The sequence below is a fragment of the Euprymna scolopes genome, chromosome 29 (genome assembly GCF_053919585.1).
Source record: "Euprymna scolopes isolate OS-2025 chromosome 29, ASM5391958v1, whole genome shotgun sequence".
Lineage (NCBI taxonomy): Eukaryota > Metazoa > Mollusca > Cephalopoda > Sepiida > Sepiolidae > Euprymna > Euprymna scolopes.
In genome coordinates this window covers 36,728,546-36,748,545 of record NC_136510.1, presented here as the reverse complement: position 1 = coordinate 36,748,545, position 20,000 = coordinate 36,728,546, and the positions used below count along the sequence as shown (strand labels likewise).

Below are 20,000 nucleotides of genomic sequence, written 5' to 3'. Positions count from 1 at the left end.
ACTATGTTATTTTGATTACCTTGGTAAACTTATTGCAATATATATATATATATATATATATATATATATATATATATATATATATATATATATATATATATATATATATATACACCACATTAAGTAATAATTGAGAAACTAGCATGATCGCTAGGCTGACTGCATGAGCGAGAGTTTCATGAATGTATTTATTTTTAAATTATTAGATACGATTATTAGATTATTATGCGAAATTATTAGATCGTAAGTATCGAAAAATTGATCCAAATCTTATACTTTAATCCGTAAAACGAAAACAGCATTTTCTCTATTTAATTAATAGCTAAAATTGGTTGATATTTAACTTGCAAACAATAACGTATCACTCAGTAAGTCTCGGGCCTAACGCCTAGATGACGTCAAATAACAGAAAATCGATATGATTTTTAATTAACAATTGAACATGCAGTCAATACCATCCACTACGACCGTGCAATTCCAGCTATTAAACCTGACATAGTGATATAGGATAAGAAAGAGATAGAAGCAGCCTTAGTAGTAAGTGTCCCTAATGGAGCTTGATTAAAACAGAGTTGAGAGGGAAAATATGATAGAATACCAAGGTCTTATGTACGACATTAAAAGAAAGTGGAATCTCAGGAAGGTCTCCATCGTTCCAGTAATTATAGGAACAACTGGACTCATGAAAGCGAATTTCAAAAACTATCTGGCAAATACACCCTGTGAACCAAGCGCAAGAGAGATTCAAACAATTGCACCTAAAGAGACGGCCAAAATCTTTTAAATAAAGATCACTTAGTTGGAATATATAAGATAACGGATGTCCGATCGCCAGCTTGAACAAAGTGATTAGAAAATTGAAAAGAAGAAAAAAAAGAAAGAAAAAAAAAGAAAAAAGAAGGAGAGTGTAACATTATTAGAGAGTGAGAGAGGGAATCAAACATATTTATTTATTTTTTTTTATTCAAGTCAATACCAAAAAGAAGGAATAGTTTAATTATTGCAATTTACTACATTTATTTTTAGTCAATATTTTTATTTTGGGACTTTTGAACGAAAAATCCGTTCTTTTAAGTGAAAATGAGGCAGCTGACACTCCTGTTCTTGCTGGATAAAAAAAAAAAAAAAAAAAAATGAGGCTTTCCCTCCTAGCAAAAAGGAGCAGAGTTCAGGAGTACATTCTTTCCAATAAAGGCTTGCAGAAGGGAACAGGACCTGCTCTCCTACCAGGTAAGTTGTATCCATGCACGAGTCGCCATATATCAAAGCTCTATTTTTTTGTTACTGAAACCGTTCCAGACAAAGCATAAAGCCACTTGATGTTTCAAAAACTAACCGATGATAAGTGTTATACATGTAGGGAAAAGGGACCACACACACCTTTATTTTTTAAATTGATTCTTGTTTTTCTGTTTTTAATTAATAATGAATAAAGTTCAGTTTCAGCATAAATCGTGTTGTTTGTTTGTTGTTTTTTTCTTTTTTTCAATGCATTTTAAAAAAATTCGAATGTTTTTTACGCTTTCATCCATTATGAACAATCTGAATGTTCGACAGAGTTTGTTTGTTCAAAAAGTTTTCAATGTTTTTAAAACTTTCATTCAGTCTGATTGTTTGATATATTTTGTTGTTTGTACTACGTTTATGACGTCACTTTTCATTGAACTGGCCTTCTTCGTAACGAAGGTCGTGGCCTAGTCGAACCACATTTCGTTCAGGAGTCGATACACCATGCAAGCCAAACGCCAGTGCCAGAAAATTGCCAGAGTTTTATCCCCGTGCCAAGTATGTAGTTATTTAACTGCTTCTCACTCACTTCAGTAAGATTAGAAATGAAGTCAATTTAATGTTGGAGAGGGGAGAGGGGAGGGGGGTTATAGCCAAGTTCATCATGACGTAAGCAGGTCGTTTGGTCAAGATCAAAGTGTTTTTAATTAATAATGAATAAAGTTCAGTTTCAACATAAATCGTGTTGTTTGTTTGTTGTTTTTCTCTTTTTTTCAATGCATTTTAAAAAAATTCGAATGTTTTTTACGCTTTCATCCATTAAAAAAAAATGTTCTTCAGATGCTGCACTTCCATTTTTTGTTCTCTTTCGGCGAAGGAGGAGTCCTTCACGACTGAGACAATTTTTTTTATTTTTGTACCTTTTCTCCACGTTAAAAAACGACCCTGGTGTCTAACTCTGTCCCGTGGGGAGGCATTGTAAATAGGTACTAAGATCACGTGATCTGCTAATGTCACGGAGTAAAGTATTAGAAGATAAATGACTATTTTCTGTTTTAATTCTCAAAAATGCCTCGTGGTTGCATCGTACGAAATTGCCTAAGAAATTACAAAACTGGGTCAAAAGTGAATGTAATTTCTTTTCCTAAAGTCAAGGAATTATTTTCCATTTGAACACGTGCAATTAAGAGACAATTTCTTGATGGTGAAATACAATAAAGTAAGACGTATTCATATTTCTTATATATGTATTCAATTATTATTATTATTAATTTTCAAATATCCTTTTTAATGAGTGTTTTACAATCGCTTTTCTTGATAATACAGTAAACATGTTGAATTAATTTTCTTTAACTCTGTACTTTTTATAAGAATCTGGAAAGGTGAATTGTTGTTCAGAAAGTAGAATTAAACATTTTCTGCCCTAGAAAAGACGACATGATTCCATTTCCGTTTGATGAAAACCATTTTTTTTTTTTGCAGACCATGTACCAGTTGGCCAATTGTGCACAAATTTCAAGAGCGATAGGCGCCTTCTATCATGTCTGAAAGTGACATAATATTCAACGAGCGGGATCGGAGATGCGCCACTGTACAACTCATGCTCTCTACTGATCCAAATCATGACAACAGGACCATTGCCAGCACCCTAAAAACCCATTGCTGGATTGCCATGATTAAGAATGACGTGTCCAGGGTGATGAAAACAAAGTTTCCGACCACAGTGATTGTCTTTGGTATGGTTTCAAGTGAGGGCCAAATCATACCTCTTCACATCTTCGAAGTCAACACCAAAGTCTACCTGGATATGCTAAAGAGTGTGGTGATCCCCTGCTGAAATCAGGTGGCTGCTGGCAGACCCTAGCAGTGGCAGCAGGACTCAGCGCCAGCCCACAAGTCCAAAGAAACCCAGACTTGACTTCAGAAGGAATACTACGACTTTATACCCTTCTCTCACTGACCCCCCTCCCCTCCTGGACTACTTCATTTGGTCATATGTTGAGAACATCACCAACATGACCTCCCACAACACCAAAGCCAGCCTGATCGCTGCCATCTGCCGAGTATTCCCCAAGCTCCAACCGGCGCTTGTGGAAAAGGCATGCACTCAGTTCCAGACCCATATTGAGGCGGTGATTGAGGCTGAAGGCAGCTACATTGAATAGATGTCAGCTCTACTACATAATCATGTTACCTGAATTGATTTTTTTCAATAAAAGTTTTAAAATAAAGCTGTAGTGTTGTTGTCTTTAAGGCGACAACTTTATTGTTCCACCCTGTACATAGTCTTTTTTTTTTTCATAGAGTATCAATTTTTGGATATATCTTTAGTTTTTGATATGGGGGAAAATCAATAAGTTTTACAATTTTAACTTCGATCGTTAATTTGCGAGATAGTTTTAATTTCTTAATTTCTTTCCTTTAAGTTCATTAAATCCGTTTAAACTTGTTTTTGTGTTTGTGTATAAAAAGAATGTTTCAAGAATTTTTTTTTTTTTATAAAATGGTATTTTTAAAAATTAATTCAAAACGATAAACACAAACACATTTCCATAGAAACCGTCTTTGCCATCATGAGTTTTTATATTTATTTGCAAACAGTTTTGAATTTTTTTAGCATCAACAAGTTTTATGACATTTACAAAAAAAATTATTAATTAATCAGTTTTTGGTACTTAGGCAGAATACGGACCGTGCTGAAATAATAACGTTATTATTTAGAAAGTCATTTTAAAGCTAAATTACCCAACAGATTTCCTATTTATAATTTAAAAAGAAATATTTCCGCACCAGTAACTTTAAATTTCAATTACTGGTTGAATTTAATTGCTTTATTTTTGTAATTCATTGCGTGTCTTCATGTGAAACAATCATTTATCGCCCGTTTTTATTAAAAGTTATTTATTATTCAGTTTCATTAAAAAACAACTTATCATTCGATTTAATTTTTAAAACTTATTTATCGTTCCATTTCATTTAAAATATTTATCGGTCGATTTAATTAAAAAACTTATTTACCTTTCGTTTGTTTTGTTTAATTATTGTTTGTTTATTCTCTGGATTCATAATTCAGTTTTAGCAGTATTTAGGGGTATTACTTTAAGCGTTTTCCTTTCCGTTTTTCATTCAAAAAACTTTCTTTATGTTTTAATTAGCACTTGCCATCCCGGTGACCCTTCTATTCTCTCACTGTTTCATTTATTTCGATTTTTATATGCATACATGCACGTATATATATATATATATATATATATATATATATATATATATATATATATATATATATATATATATATATATATATAATTTTCTCCATTCGCTAAAGGATAACATTTATACCTCAATACATATTAAATGTCGGTTTGGTTCTTGGCAATAACCAAAGACGCTAATGGCCATTACCAAGGCCAGGGACCACGCTACACATTATCGAGAGTCTGACCGTTTGATAGATCTTGATTTGCGTGTACTTCGTGCATGACGTCATTTTTAAGTGACTAGGCCTCCTTTTATATATTAGATTGACACAAAAATAATGTCGTTTCTGACGAAATTGAACGTAAAAAAAAAAAAAACAACAAAAAAACAAAAAAACAAAAAAGCAACATTATTTTTGCACCAACCTAATATTTACGACGGCCATGATCCAGTTCGTCTAAGAGGAGGGCCTCTGGAAAGTTATAAAAATAAAAATAACTTGGATCGAACCCGTCAGCATTTCTCTCTAGGAACACCTGTACCTACCGTTTTTTCCAAAGGAGGTGATAGTGCATGGGAGAATGTCTCCCATGGCCTAGCAGAACCTATAATTCACTTCTAAACATAAGCTCGAAAACCCTGTGCCAATCAAGTACATCGGTTGCGTGTCTCTAAGCTGTATTACAAACATATGCTTAAAACTCTATTTACGTAACGCACAAAGCACTTGTCGCGAGCGGGGGTGGGGTGGGAGACAAGTACTAGAAATTAGTTTCAATAGTTGTCATAGCAACGTTAAACAAACACCTTTCTTCTGAAAAAAAGAAGAAAAAAAAAGGAAAAAGTTTTTTAGAACGACATAAGTATAAAAACATTTTGCATTGCTTTTCAAAACTCAAAATCTTAAAAAAAAAAAAAAATATTTAAATACTCTGACATATCGATATGGAAATGTAGTCCCAAAGGTAATTTATATGATTTTTTTGCAATTCTTAGTTAATACGTGCCCTTCCCTGCCTCATATGGACATCTCATTAAAAAACAATAATGAGATGTCCATGTCCATATACATAAAATCTTTTTTTCTTTTTTAATTCCCGTCCCCTGCCTTTTATTTTTGTTTGTTTAATATCTCTATTTCTATCTCTACTCTTATACGAAAGGAACTTTGTCTGTGTGTCTGTGAGTTCGTTCCCTATGGACTCGAAAACGGCTGGGTCGATTTTTATGAAATTTCACACTAGGGTACTTTATGTGCCTGGCAGTGTTCTCAGATAGGTTTTGTGTTGGAATGTTTTCGAGAAGTATCGATGATCAAAATAATCCGATGAAAGAAAGAACAGGCGATTTTGACCAAAGTTAACACCTTACACAGCCTAACATCACAAGTGCATTTGAGAAGTTTTATTACTACACAAGCCGAAAGGTCCGACTTATAAAATAAACAGCAGATTCTTTGGTGTGACGAGGGCGCGTTCGAAATGAATGTTTCTGTTTAAAGCACAATTTCACAATGATACTTGACTTTTTCATTTTAAACTTACATTCAAGCCACCGTCACCGCACAACCATTAATGCCAGGCATATAAACTTAACGGTATGTTCTTTGATATGACAGAGGCGCGTTCGAAATGAATTTTTCTGTTTAGAGCACAATTGAAGCTTGATACTTGACTTTTGCATTTTAAAATTTATTGCAAACCATTATATATAAAAATAATTGTATAAAATCAACAGCAGGTTCTCTACAGTGCAATGTAGACTACAATGTATTGTAAACTTAGTCACTGCGAGAGGCATGTGAAGCTTCCTCGAGGTGCATCGCGATGGGTCCCCAATTAGAGCAGGCAATCAATCGATCTGATTGAAAAATGGGCTATTTAATCGATTTCGATAACAATAAAAATATAGGAATGTTAAATATTCGTTGATCATTTAATCCATGTCGGGTGTCCCTGCTAGTTAAAAAAAAAACAAATGCTTCATTACTTTCATTCTATTTACCTGATCCCCCACCCCCACCTTCATCCCACTTCTGTGGTCTATTTTCAATGTGTAGAAAGTATATCTCCCCCAAAAGCGGCGTTCTGGAATCGGGCAAAAATAAAAATTGGAGATTGCCTCTTTACCTAAAACTAAACGAAACTTCCACGAACAAAGTTTCTTTCCTAAAACTGACCGTCTTTGGAATACTGTGCCGCGGAGATGCTTCCCAGCTGACTATAACATGTTCGTTTTCAAGTGCAGTGTAAACAAATTATTGTTGAGCCGCCCATTTAAATAATCAAATTCTGCCCAATCGCCGTCATCGTTACCAATTATCACGGTGTTACCTCACCAGTCACCTGGAATTCATTTAATCATTTCCCTCGAGTCGTCTCTGGGCCTTAAAATGTGGTGACACCCCAGTACCCCCATCCCCTAAAACAAAACACGGTTTCCCTGCCGATTAGTGAAATAGTTTAACCATTATGCCGAATTGAGCCCATTTGGCACTCTACAATCTGCCTTACTTAAAATATCTTCAATGGTGTGGAATTAATTTTATTTGCTAAACGTATTTATAATTTAATGAGAGAAGGACAGTAAAAAAATGAAAATAAAAATAAAACACACATAAAATAGAGAGAGAGAGAGAGAGAGAGAGAGAGAGAGAGAGAGAGAGAGAGAGGGAGAGAGAGATAAAAATTAGGGGCAGTTTAAGTACTACACTTTCCTCTCTACCCATTCTTAGATTAAACTGCCGCTGAAATAAAAAAAAACACACACACACGCGCGCGCGCACACACACGCACGCGCACACATACACACACGCACACACGCGCACGCGCACACACACACACACACACACACACACACACACACACACACACGCGTCTCAACAAGCTTAGTCGAACATCTACTTTAGAATAGAGTAGGCAAAAAAAAAAAAAAAAAAACTAGCAATGTCTTCTCTGTGAGAAAGAGGCTGTAGAGACGAAAAGAAACCATCCCCTCTCAAGATGTCAATATATTGTGGTAAAGAGAGTGGGATATTTTTAAGTGGGGCACGTGATATAACTAGCTGTCCCGGTGTTGCCTGAGAGTGTACTTACTTGCATTCTTAATTTTTTGCACTTTTCTCGCTATATCCTGTGGCGAACTCCATCGAACCGATCGCATCATTTGAACTAATATTCTTGGGAAAGGTATAGATCTATATGCCAAATGTCCACTCTCAAGTTTGGGGTGGGGGTGGGGGTGAAATCGTAGGGTACACTAAACGTCCAACTCGTCTTCGAGTAAAGATCAAAGTGCAGTGTATGAAAATTTTAAAATGGGTTTTGAAAATAAAACACATTTTAAAACCATGGGGTTATTTTTAAGTAAAGTAGTCCATGGAGTAAATGTGGTATTGTGGTGATTAGTGAAATGAAACTCACGGACAAATTATGAAAACAAATAAAAGCAACGCTGATTGCATGGATGAGCAAAAATGCGCCCAGTTACAAACATATTTGATGCCGCCCCCCTCCCCCCCCCAAAAAACAAGGCATGGTTCTGAGTTGATTTAAGTATTAATTGCTAACTGACTTCCAAGAAGTAAATGATTACTTATATTAGAGTTATTGGAGTGTTGAGGCGTCGGACTATACATTGCTAGCTCAACCAATCAGGCCCCCTTTTATCTCTCGTCACTTTTTCATGATATAAAATTACGCTTGTTTCTGATTTTTTGAGATGAGGATGGATAATTGGTGTCCGGAAGATTCATTCACGAAAGATGAAGCACCGAAGATTCGTCCATTTCTTTTCTTTTTTTTTTTTTTTGCTAGGAAGGAAAATTGGTCCATTATCGAATAAATATTGCTCGAAAACACATTTTATGACCGTTCTTGAAGGTGACATTGTTCTTAAAAGAGATTCCAACAAAAACTTAACAGAATGTGCTGCTGCCATCGCGCACAGAAATCACTTTTTCCATAGCTACCAACGTAATAGATGTACTGAGACTAAAGCTGCTTTCAGGACTGCCAGCAACTACTGTAAAAGAGTAATAAAAAATGCAAGAGAGCTATATGCTCAGTCCATTAAATACAAAGTAGCTGAGAAGCAGCTTGGTTCCCACCAGTTTTGGCAAATAGCAAACAGGATCCTGAACAGAAGTGTGTGTTCTATCCCAACCATCATCAATGGACCTGAGGTCATCTTGTCAGCATCAGACAAGGCCTAACTATTTGCCAAGAACTTTGTAGCTAATTCTTCCCTATTCAACGGAGCCCATCAACTTCCTGTATTACCTCCTATAACAGACAACACGCAATGCAACATACAAATATCTGTGTGTGAGGTCGCCAAGCAAATCAAGAACCTTGATTCCAGTAAAGCAATTGGCCCTGACGGCATTCCAATTATAGTGTTGAAAAAGCTTCAACCAGAACTTGCCCCAATACTTACAAAACTGTTTAAGCATTGCCTTAAGGAGAAGTGCTTTCCAACACTCTGGAAAACCTCATCAGTATGCCCTGTATTTAAGAATTCAGGTGGAAAGTCATCTCCTTCTCAGTACAGACCAATAAGTCTCCTGTGTGTCATGAGTAAGCTGCTGGAATCCATATTAAATAGAGAAGTAGTCAACCACCTCAACAGAAATAACCTTCTTAGTGACATGCAATATGGTTTCCGTTTTGCCAGGTCTACAGCAGATGTGCTAACGGTTATATCTCATAGGATTAGCGAATCTCTCAACAAAAGTTTCCTTTCGTGGGCAATTGCTCTTGACATATCAAAGGCCTTTGACAAAGTATGGCATAAGGGTCTACTTCACAAGATTTCCAGCTACGGTATAACTGGAAATGTTTTCTCAATCATTAAATCATTTCTCTCCGATAGGCTCATAAGAGTAGTGGTAGATGGACAAAAATCGGAGGCCTGCAATATAAATGCTGGAGTCCCTCAGGGGTCAATCCTGGGCCCAACTCTCTTCCTGATCTACATCAATGACCTCCCTAAACACATACTTAAATCATTGGTTGACATCTATGCTGATGACACGACCATCTATGGCAACACATCAAAGGCCGTAAATGACAAAGTTCTCTCTGATTCTCTCTCCTCTGATCTTGAGCGCATGGTACAGTGGAGGAAGAGGTGGCTGGTTACTTTTAATGCATCTAAAACCAAGCTCCTATCTTTACATCATTCACGCTCTGATCCCCATCTGGCATCAATTGAAATGGATGGCTCTCATCTAGGGGAGGCTCCATGTTTTGACAAGCTTCTGGGTTTAACCTTTACTTCTGATCTGAAATGGAACACATACATCAGGTCTGTTGCCAAGGACGCTGGGAAAATGGTGAGATCCTTCTACCGCTCCAGAAGATATCTCACTACTGATGCAATTCTCTATCTGTATAAAAGCCAAGTATGTCCAAAGATGGAGTACTGCTGCCACATCTGGGCAGGAGCAGCTAAAAACAGCCTATCCTGCCTTGACAAAGTACAAAATAGACTTCGTGGCTTAGTGAGGGATGCTCTTTTCTCTTCCCTGCAACCTCTCTCCCATGGAAGAGACGTTGCGAGCCTGTCTTTGTTTTATCGTTATTTCCATGGTAGGTGCTCGTCTGAGCTCCAATCTCTAGTTCGCCTTTGCCAATCTTTCATGATAAACACCCGTCTAGCTGAAACCACTGTCATTAATTTTCCTCACTCTATATCTGTGCGTAAATCAAAACGAAGATTCCATGAACAAAGTTTCCTACTTAGAAGTACATGCCTGTGGAACTCTCTTCCGTCTGCCTGTTTCCCACCTGACTACAATTTGGATGTCTTCAAGTCCAACATAAACAAATTCCTGATGAACCGCCCCCTTAAGTAAGACATCTTATCAAATCTCCAATACTAACAATTACTACGGTACTATCCCATTGATTACTGTACATGCAATAACCCTTATTCCGAGTGGCTTCCGGGCCTTGATAAGTGGTGACCTCCATTAAAAAAAAAAAAAACAAAAAAAAACAAAAAATTCTGTACAAATATTTTTACTGTTTTAAAACAGATGAAACCGATATTTTAAAGTGTTTGCTTTCTACCTAGCTGGATTAGTTTTTGTTTTTTAACTTATTTAACGAAGCAAAAACATCCTGGGTACCATTTTCGTAACATTTCAGTCGATGCAACCTCCCACCTTCTTCAGTTGTATCTTGTTTAACTCGGGAATGTTTCTGTCGAACTCGGGAATTTTGACGGAATTTCGAACGGAACCCTTTATTTACTTCATGGGAGTAGCATGCTCTCGTTCCGTCAGCCATAATTGAATAGAGGTCCTAAGTAATTCACAGTTGTAGTTTTCGGTCGCCCACACTGGGGATTGAACCTTCAACCTTCAGGAGAATATCACTTTAACAATTGATTTTTTCCAAGTATCCGAACCACTGCACCGTGGGTCTTTGTGGACTTGTCCAGATTCCCGAATTCAACAGAAACATTCCCAAGTTCGACAAGATAGACCTGAAGAGCGTCGGAGATTACATCGACTGAAATGTTGTGAAAAATGAAAATCAAGATGAGGACAGTAGTCCGAAGAATCCAAATAATACGAATAACCACTCCTCATCTCAAAATTCAGAAACGTAATACTAGCTATCGCTTCGCTATTTAATTCATATTCATTATTTTAAATCATTAAAATGGAACTGATTAAAAATAAAGACTCTCCCATGTTCTCCCACTCTTTTTTTATTGATAAGGAAAGAAGACAAAACTAATTGATAAGAAAAGCAGATTAAATTGATGAATAATAATAAAAAGCAAAACTCTCTTTCTTCTTCTTCTTCTTCTTCTTCTTCTTCTTCTTCTTCTTCTTCTTCTTCTTCTTCTTCTTCTATCTTTCTATCAACAAGAAAAAGACGACAAAACTACTTTTTCCCCCTCTCTATCTATAACACAAAACTAACCGATAAGAAAAAGAAGATAAACTTATTTCGCTTTCTTCCCTTTTCCTTTCTCCTTCTTCTCTCTAAACTAACCAATAAGAAGACGGAACTAATAGATAAGAAAAAGAGCACAAAACTATTTATCTCCCTTTCTCCCTTTCTCTCTGTCGATTGCAAGACAAAACTAATCGATAAGACAACGAACTAATTAATAAGAAAAAAACCCTCTCTCCTTTTTGTTTTAATAATAAAGAAATATTTTGTGCTTATACTAAAAATAAAGGAAATTATTTCCTTTCACTTTTATTATTATCAGATATTATTGAGATTAAGCCTCTCGCTCTTTGCCCATAAAGTAACACTTCCATACATGATTAATCTTTCTTTTTATTATACTCAGTTATTATTGATTTTCTGTCTTTTTTATTATTATCAGGTATTATTAAGATTAAGCGTTATTTTCTTTGCTTAAAAAAAAAATCAAATTTGCATACATGGTTATTGAAACGAGTTGGACATATGTAAGTTCACTTTTATTTTATAGATATTAATTTTATGTTTTATAATATTGCAGGGTTTTTTATAATCTCGAAGGAGACAATACAAAATTTCGAAAAATAAAAAAATAAAAAAAATAATTAAGATATTAACTACTTTCGGGGTTAAGTCATCTGTGAGCGATGCCGGGAGAAAAGCCGTCGGAGCCTTCTTCTTTTTCCCAATCGAAATCTGCTCCAGCCCCGAAATCAAAAAGGCCAATGACAACATCCGCAGTGCCGAGACCACCAAAGAGCAGCACGCCACGACGTCCACCGACGTCGAAGACGCTTCCATATTCATCAACGAGTCGTAGAACTTCAACCAAAAGCAATTCTTCGGCGAGCGATTACCAGACACCGTCTGAGCGACGTTTCCGGCTCATAACGGGGAACTATCAGCTGAACGAAGAAGGCTACAAGGTGCTTGATCTTTCTGTGCAAGGAATTACTACTTTATATGGATCCCTATTTTCGGGTGAGTGTTTTTTTTTTTTTTTGCAAAGGAGTCACTACTTATGAAGGCTCGAATGTCACTCGAGAATAAGGGTTAATGAGTGTCGGTTGACCGGTGAGACAGCAGCGTAAGTGATCGTCAGTGGTGGAAATTAGATAGAATTTGATTATTTAAGCAGACGGCTCAACAAAAACTTTCTTGTTTTACACACACACACACACACACACACACACACACACACACACACACACACACACACACACACACACACACACACACACACACACACAGACAGACAGACAGATCGATAAATCTATACATCTATAAAAGTGAAAATAGCTGTGTGTGTACATTTCCCTACCAAATAATTCTGTCAATTTTCAGTCTACAGACTCGAGATTTGACATAAGGGATACTAAGATGTGGAAAAATCTTTTTAATTTGTTTTCGACCAGAAATTTGGCTGTTAAGGGGTCAAAGTTCAACGATTTGACCGTTTGTGAACTCTAACAAACTCCTCCGCCAATTTTGGGTCTAAACACTGTAAATTTTAGATGTAGGTTACTTGGGCATTGATCTAACTTTATAATTTGCTTTAAGCCCAAAACAATAAATGTTAAGGAGTCATAATTGGGGTCAAAGTTTTAAAAAAAATTTACCTCTGCGGTTTCTACCAAATTGCTCAGTCAATTTTTGGTCTAAACATTTGAAATTTTACATAAAGTGTATTCAGACATAGGGCAAGCTTTTTAATCATTTTTTTTTCTGAAAATTTGGCTTCCAAGGAGTCACAGATCAAAAGATTTGACCTTTGTGGTCTCTAGCAAACTATTAAGCCAATTTTGGGTCTAAAAATTTGAAATTTTACATAAAGAATATTCAGACATGCAGCAAGCTTTTTAATCAGTTTTTGGGCGAAAATTTGGCTGGCAAGAGGTCAAAGTTGAAAGAGTTGACCTTTGCAGACTCTATCAAACTACTCCGCCAATTTTGGGTCTAAACATTTGCAATTTTAGATGTATCTAATGGGTCAAACATTTCAAATCAGTTTGAGCCGAAATAACAAAAGGGGTCAAAATTAGGGTCAAAGTTTAAAAAAAAAATGTTCTATGGTAGTTAAGGAAGCCTATTATATAGAAGGCATTACCGTACATATTCACACTTTTTAATATATACATATGCACATAAGGTTATGAACCGAGCAAAGCCGGGCTTAACTGCTAGTAGATATATAGAGAGAGAATGAGAGAGAGAGAGAGAGAGAGAGAGAGAGAGATGATCCTAGATTTCAGAAAATTTTATAGTCTAATAGTTTCCGTGTTCCTTGTTTCCCGAAATGCACCAGCATACAGAAATTTAAATGTAAAGTTAATAAATATCTTGTCCCACAAAACCTCACTTAGGATGCTTCCTATAATCGATCCCTAATCGCAGTAACCCCTCAGTGGTAATATGCTTTGACTTGGGTGAATAAAAGTAAGAAAAAGGAAGCGTGTGTATGAGCCTATGTGTGTGTTTGTAAGAGCATATGTGTGTGTGTGTGCCTATGAATGAGAGAGCATGTGCGTGTGTTTGTGTGTGTGGATGTGAGTAGAACAGACAGATAGAGTATGTGTGTGCTTGTGTGTATGTGTGTGTGAAAGAGAGAGATAGTATATGTGTATTTGTGAGAGAACAGGTATGCGTGTGTGAGCGAGAGAGCAAATGTGTGTGTTTGTGAGAGAGCATGTGTGCATGTGGTTGTTTGTGTATGCTTGCTTGTTAATTTGTGTGTGTGTGTGTGGGGTGTGTGTGTGTATGTGTGTGTGTGAGCGAATATTAGATTTAAGAGTCGGTGAGTGAATATATCTATTTCTAATTTGGCCTGGAATTTTTCTGCCAGGCCCCAAATCAACAGAGATTAAACGATTCCTGTAATAACCTGTTCCCAATTCATTGCGATTTAATGTTGGTTCTGTGCAGTTCTAGGTGGTTCACTCTCGCACGTTTTGCATTTTTTTGAGAAGGGGTTAGTTTATTGCTAATCTGCCGAGGAATGCCGATGGGGTTGAATAGGCATCTTTTACAGAATCAAAACACCCTTCTTCTGGAGCGATGACCGATTCTAGGGTGATGTTTCTCGCGGTGGGGGGCGATATAAATACGTCGTTTCTTTTTATTATATTGAAAGTGTGATAAAAGTGTCGTATGTTAAGTTCTTCTTGCAAGATTTTCTTTGGGAGAGAGATTTACCAGAAAAGAAAAAAGAAAGAGGGAGAGAGGGGAGAAAGAGTTAAAAACAAATAAATTGTCAATTTTTACTATTTTTAAGATGACGAAAATCCAGTTTCCGAAAAGAGGCACTGGACGTCATCTACAATACCTATATAGTCATGTCGGCACACCATTACAAATTGTGAGTTCTGCATTCACACCGGACACCCATAAAAAGGAAAGGATACCGCAAACTCCTATAATTTTAAAGATAAATTCCCATAACTACATATATTCTTCAACTAAATCATTTGGTGAAATATATTTCATTTTGTTTAGTCATTGAGGATACAATAATAGTGTAGGGTCTGCGTTTGCGGCGAACGTTCCTAAAAAGGAAATATGTCACAAACTCCTGCTATGATTTTGGAGATATTTCGAAACTGCACTACTCAGAATACATGAATGAGTATAACCGTGACCTTCGTAATATATGTCATTAAGACCCGGGAGCTGAAAAATGACGTCATCGCTGAGGTCCTAGCAAGCAAGATCCGTGGAACAGTCAGATTGTCGATAATGAATCAAAAAGCATTAGAAAACTTAAAAATTGCATTAAGAAAGATAATAAACACGATGATTTGTACTGAAACTCATTCAATATTAATTAAAAACAAATTCAAAACGAAAAATTTGTGTATTGATGCGTTAAAAGTAATTAAACATTTCGTTGTTTCATGGATTTTAAAGAGTAAAATATGTTCATTATTTTCTTATAAATTACATTTAAAAAGAAGGAAAGAAAGAAACACGATTCGATTTAGAGTGAAACTGAACTTTATTCGGTAAATTTTTACGATGTGCCTCAGCGTATTATGAACACTCCAACCTCCCCATGTAAAGAACGGCTTTCGAAATAACCCCCTCCCCCAACCTCAAAAGTCCTTAACATGGGGAGGTTGGAGTGTTTATAATACGCTGGGGAACATCGTAAAAATTTACCGAATTGTTTGCTAGGACCTCAGCGATGACGTCATTTTTCAGCTCCCGAGTTTTAATGGCATATATTACGAAGGTCACGATTATACTCATTCATGTATCAAACACAGGATTGGTAAATTAGACATCAGTTTTGTTGTGGCCCTGGAAGGGTCACTAAGGAAAACACGAACACGGAGATTAGTTAGAAAAAGTAAAATATATTGAAAAAAAAAAAAACAAAAACAAAAAACAAACAAACAAACAAAAAAACAAAACAAAACAAAAAAACCCCAAAAAACAAACAAACAGTACATACAAAGATGTGGAAGTACGTAGTAAGTACTGCCAAGATGGCGGACTGCGAAAGTACACTGACCGATAGTTACCTCTCTCCCACCGCGAGAGAATGCGACACGAGGTCGGAAGGTGAGAAAATAAGTCAAAGCTCCCAGAGAAGGAGCACTTCGGTCCTGCAAAAATATGCTTGAGTAGTCCCGTTGGTATCCCTCGCTGAGGGCACATCAGGCAACAGTAGATAAACTTGCTCTTCCTCAAAGCCGGAAGGCAAGGTCTGGAAGGGTGGACCTCCTAGGGCTACACAGAAAACTTTGCATCAATCCGACAGCAAAAAAAGGCCATCGAAATAGCCCAGTTCCTGTCAGACTGATTGTCGAGGTTGGAACCCCGACGTGTACTACGAAGTGTTGGGTCTCTCAGTTAATTTTTATAGTTTGGAAGAGTTCATATCTTTTGCGGAGGAGAGTCCCACAACAATAAAATACCACCATTTTTTAAAATCTTTAACGAAATGAATCCAAATTTGATTTTTTTTTTTCACCGTGCAAGAAGAAAATTGAATTGAAACAAGTGAAGCATGTATAGTCCCACGTGAGTGCACAGTAAACGAGGCATACAAAAAAAAAATGACTAAGTTCAGCATTTGCCCCTCCCCCATTTAGCCCCCAAAGTCCCCAGCGGACGTCAAATCCTGGTGAAAATAAGCAAACAGTGCAGTTTTAGGCCTTAACATATGTAAATTTTAGTTCTGCACCATGAAAAACTGCTAAATAGACATACACAGAAAATTTTGGACAAATATGGTAAAATAGTCCCCAAAATGGAGTGTTTTTATTAGCCCTAAAAGAGCCCCCGGGGGACTCCCAAGAGTTATCGCAAACAATATTATATAGAAATCAGAAAGTTTTATAAAAATTCAAGGCATCAATTTTTTTTTTTTAATAAGCACAAAAGTGTCAATTTTAACCATTTTAACCCGAAAGGCACCCCTGGGGGGGGGGGCAACCGGAGTTTCCTTGGAAAAGCTGTTCTGTTACTTCTTTTTACTCATATCATGTTTAATGTTTGTGCAAAATGTCAAAACAATTCTAAGACGTAGTTATTAAGACAAGTGCGGACCAACGAACGGACGAATGGACAAGGGTGGATTTACAGATCCACCCCCTTTTTGTCGGGGGAGGGGGATTCTTTCAAACCGTACCTTTTTGAAAAGAATTCATTTGAAGCAATTTTTTTTTCATTTTTAATACTTTTATACTAAATTTTAAATACTTTTATACTAAAATCTGAAGATATAATGATGCATCTTTGTTGTCGGTGGCGGTGAAGGCGTGTGGGTTATTGAGAAAGACACACAGCCTCAGATAGGCAGCTTTAATGAGAGTAAAAACTGGGCCTTGAGTTTACTTTCGAAAGCTTCATAACTCTCGCTTCCCTTATTTTGCCATTTAATCCTCACGTACGCGATGTTTCTAACAAATGGGAGAGAATTGCTATTTTCTGGGCCAGAATCGATCCATCTAACACTTATCGTTGGTTCGGTTATTGAGCTTGAAGTGCTGTGTGTGTGTTTTTTTTAAAATTCCTTGCATCAAGCGGCTTCATGCTTTGTTTGAAGCACAAGAATTTGACGGATAGTTGGATACTAGCAAAAAAAAAAAAAAAAAAAAAAAAAATTGGAACGAAACGGAGAATATGTTGGGCCATTAAAATGTTGTGAAACATATATGTTGGTATTATTTGGATTTTTCGGACTACTGTTCTCGTCTTGAGTGTTATTCTCACAACGTTTCGACCGACGTAAGCTTCGACCTACTTCAGGTGCATATTGTTGAATTTGCGGATGTTTTTTGTCAGAAATCGTGAATCTGTACGAATTTCCCAATCTAATCATGTTAAAAATAAAGAATGCGTTTATAATATATTCGATTATCTCTTAACGGTTGCGTGAATATTTGTTTTATTTCATATCATACTAAGGCTGAGCTAATCAACGCATGTCTCCCTAAACCATTTTTTTCTCTAAATTTTAATCGCACAAAATACATGCGAAAATATTCCTCAATTTTTGTAATTGAGTTATGTTTAATCTACAAGTCCTTGCGAACCTGTGGTGCAACGGACAAAGTGCCAAACATAATACTCAGTTCCAAGTGACATTCTTCTGGAGGTTGAAGGTTCAATCCTCATTGCTAAGAACATAGTGGTGAATTACTTAAGATAGCTTACAGAACGGAAGCAAGCTACCTCGTGGATTAAATGAAAAGTCTCGTTTGAAATTCCGTACAGATTCCCTAGTTCGACAGAAAGATTTCCAACTTCGACAAAATAGACCTGAAGAAGGTCGAAGGTTACAACAATCGAAACATTACTTGTTTTTTTATATTAACTCCAAAATATTTAATTTCTTTTAGACTGACATATTCTACATTCCGTTTCAATTTTTATACTGACTAGCAAAATAGTCGGCCATTTTGGAAATATGCCAGTATTTCAACTTATTTACCAATTTAATAGATTTTTTTTACTCTATTTCATACGTAATACTAAATTGATTTTAAAGTCGGTAATGCCAGCATGCCATAATCATATACAATGAAAAGTATTGGTTTTTAATTCATACATTTGAACATTATATATATACTAGCAAAAGTACCCGTCGTTGACTGGGTTCAAAAACAGCCTACAGAAAATGGACTCTGATTTATTCAAGTATGATAGGTTATGAAAAGGAAGGGTTGTAAAGAGATAGCTTCGAATTTGGGGGTATCAAAACCAAAGCAAAATATGATGAAAGTAAAAATAAAATAGATAAACCCCATAATTTATTATACCATACCTGTTCACACTGAAACACTTATCACAATATTCTGTGGATCTATATTAAAAAACCTTGTTAAACTTTATGAAATATTTCCATTCTATAGAGGTCAGGCGTGAATGAGCATCCCATAATTTTATTATACCATATTTCTTCAAACTGAAACATAATTATCAAAGTATACTTATGCAGATAGATATGAAAAGCCTTTATTAAAGTGTGTGCCTATTTCCATTCTATGGAGGCCAGACGCGAACGCAGACCCCACAATTTTATTATACCATCCCTATTTAAGTTAAAACATACTTATCAAAGTATTATTATGTACATCTATATCAAAAACATTTGTAAACGTTCTTTTTTAATTTTTAAATTTTTTATTTCTATACTTTGTGGGCCAGGCGCGTACGCAGACCCCACAATTTTAATGAATCATCATTATGCCAGATCAAACATACCCATTCCTGTGTACATCTATCATTATATGTGATTAGTTTTCTATAATAGTCAACCTTATATGGTTGAGCCTATTCGTGACCAGACACACACACACACACACACACACACACACACACACACACACACACACACACACACACAGACGTTCAGCTTTATATTATAGAAGAAGAAGAATATATATATATATATATATATATATATATATATATATAATGTGTTTGTGTATGAATAATAAAACACACGATATATAGATATTTGAAAAAGAAGCAAACGGAAAAACAAATTAAACAGCAAGAAATCATCTAAAAACGAGAGGTTCACCGGTTTCGTTCGGATCAACGGACGTCATTAGAAAAACGTTTTACCTTCCATACACTGGTTTTAATATGTTTTTACTTTTGTCCTTTTCACACACACACACACACACACACACACACACACACACACACACACACACACACACACACAACACCACTACACCACACGCAAACACAAACACACAAATACAAACATACAGAAACACACAAACACATAAACACAAACACACACAAACACACAAACGCAAACACACACCAACAAACATAAATACACACACATACACGCGCGCACGACAAAATGATGATCCTCGCGTCGATTTCAATGTATAAAGTCCGCCACAACAACTAATGATTTGTGAATAGTGGAGGAGGCTTTGCGCAGAGCCAACCACACTTTTTGGTACAACTGCTAATCTCAGTCGGCGCAATTGCTGCCAATAGACAGAACAAGACAGTAGACCTCAGGTTTTACATCAGAGTTTTCCTCCTCCTAGGTGCATGTCTTAACAAAGACTGAGGGTCCATCTTTCTTGGCGGATTAAACGCGCCCCCAGATACAAATCTGGAAATTTCTACGTCCCGGCGCGGTACGTACAG

General features: G+C 36.3%; 1 protein-coding gene across 1 annotated transcript in view; it reads left to right on the top strand.

The window, feature by feature from the left end:
* The first annotated feature begins 5,011 nt into the window (after window positions 1-5,011).
* The window catches only part of LOC145252588 (uncharacterized), a 23,420-nt gene continuing 8,431 nt past the window's right edge, over window positions 5,012-20,000 (top strand). Inside the window, exons 1-2 of the mRNA XM_080112252.1 lie at window positions 5,012-5,390; window positions 11,917-12,356. Of these exons, the coding sequence (XP_079968378.1) occupies window positions 12,023-12,356 (334 nt within the window). The 5' untranslated portion in view covers window positions 5,012-5,390; window positions 11,917-12,022. The remainder of the gene's footprint in view (window positions 5,391-11,916; window positions 12,357-20,000) is intronic.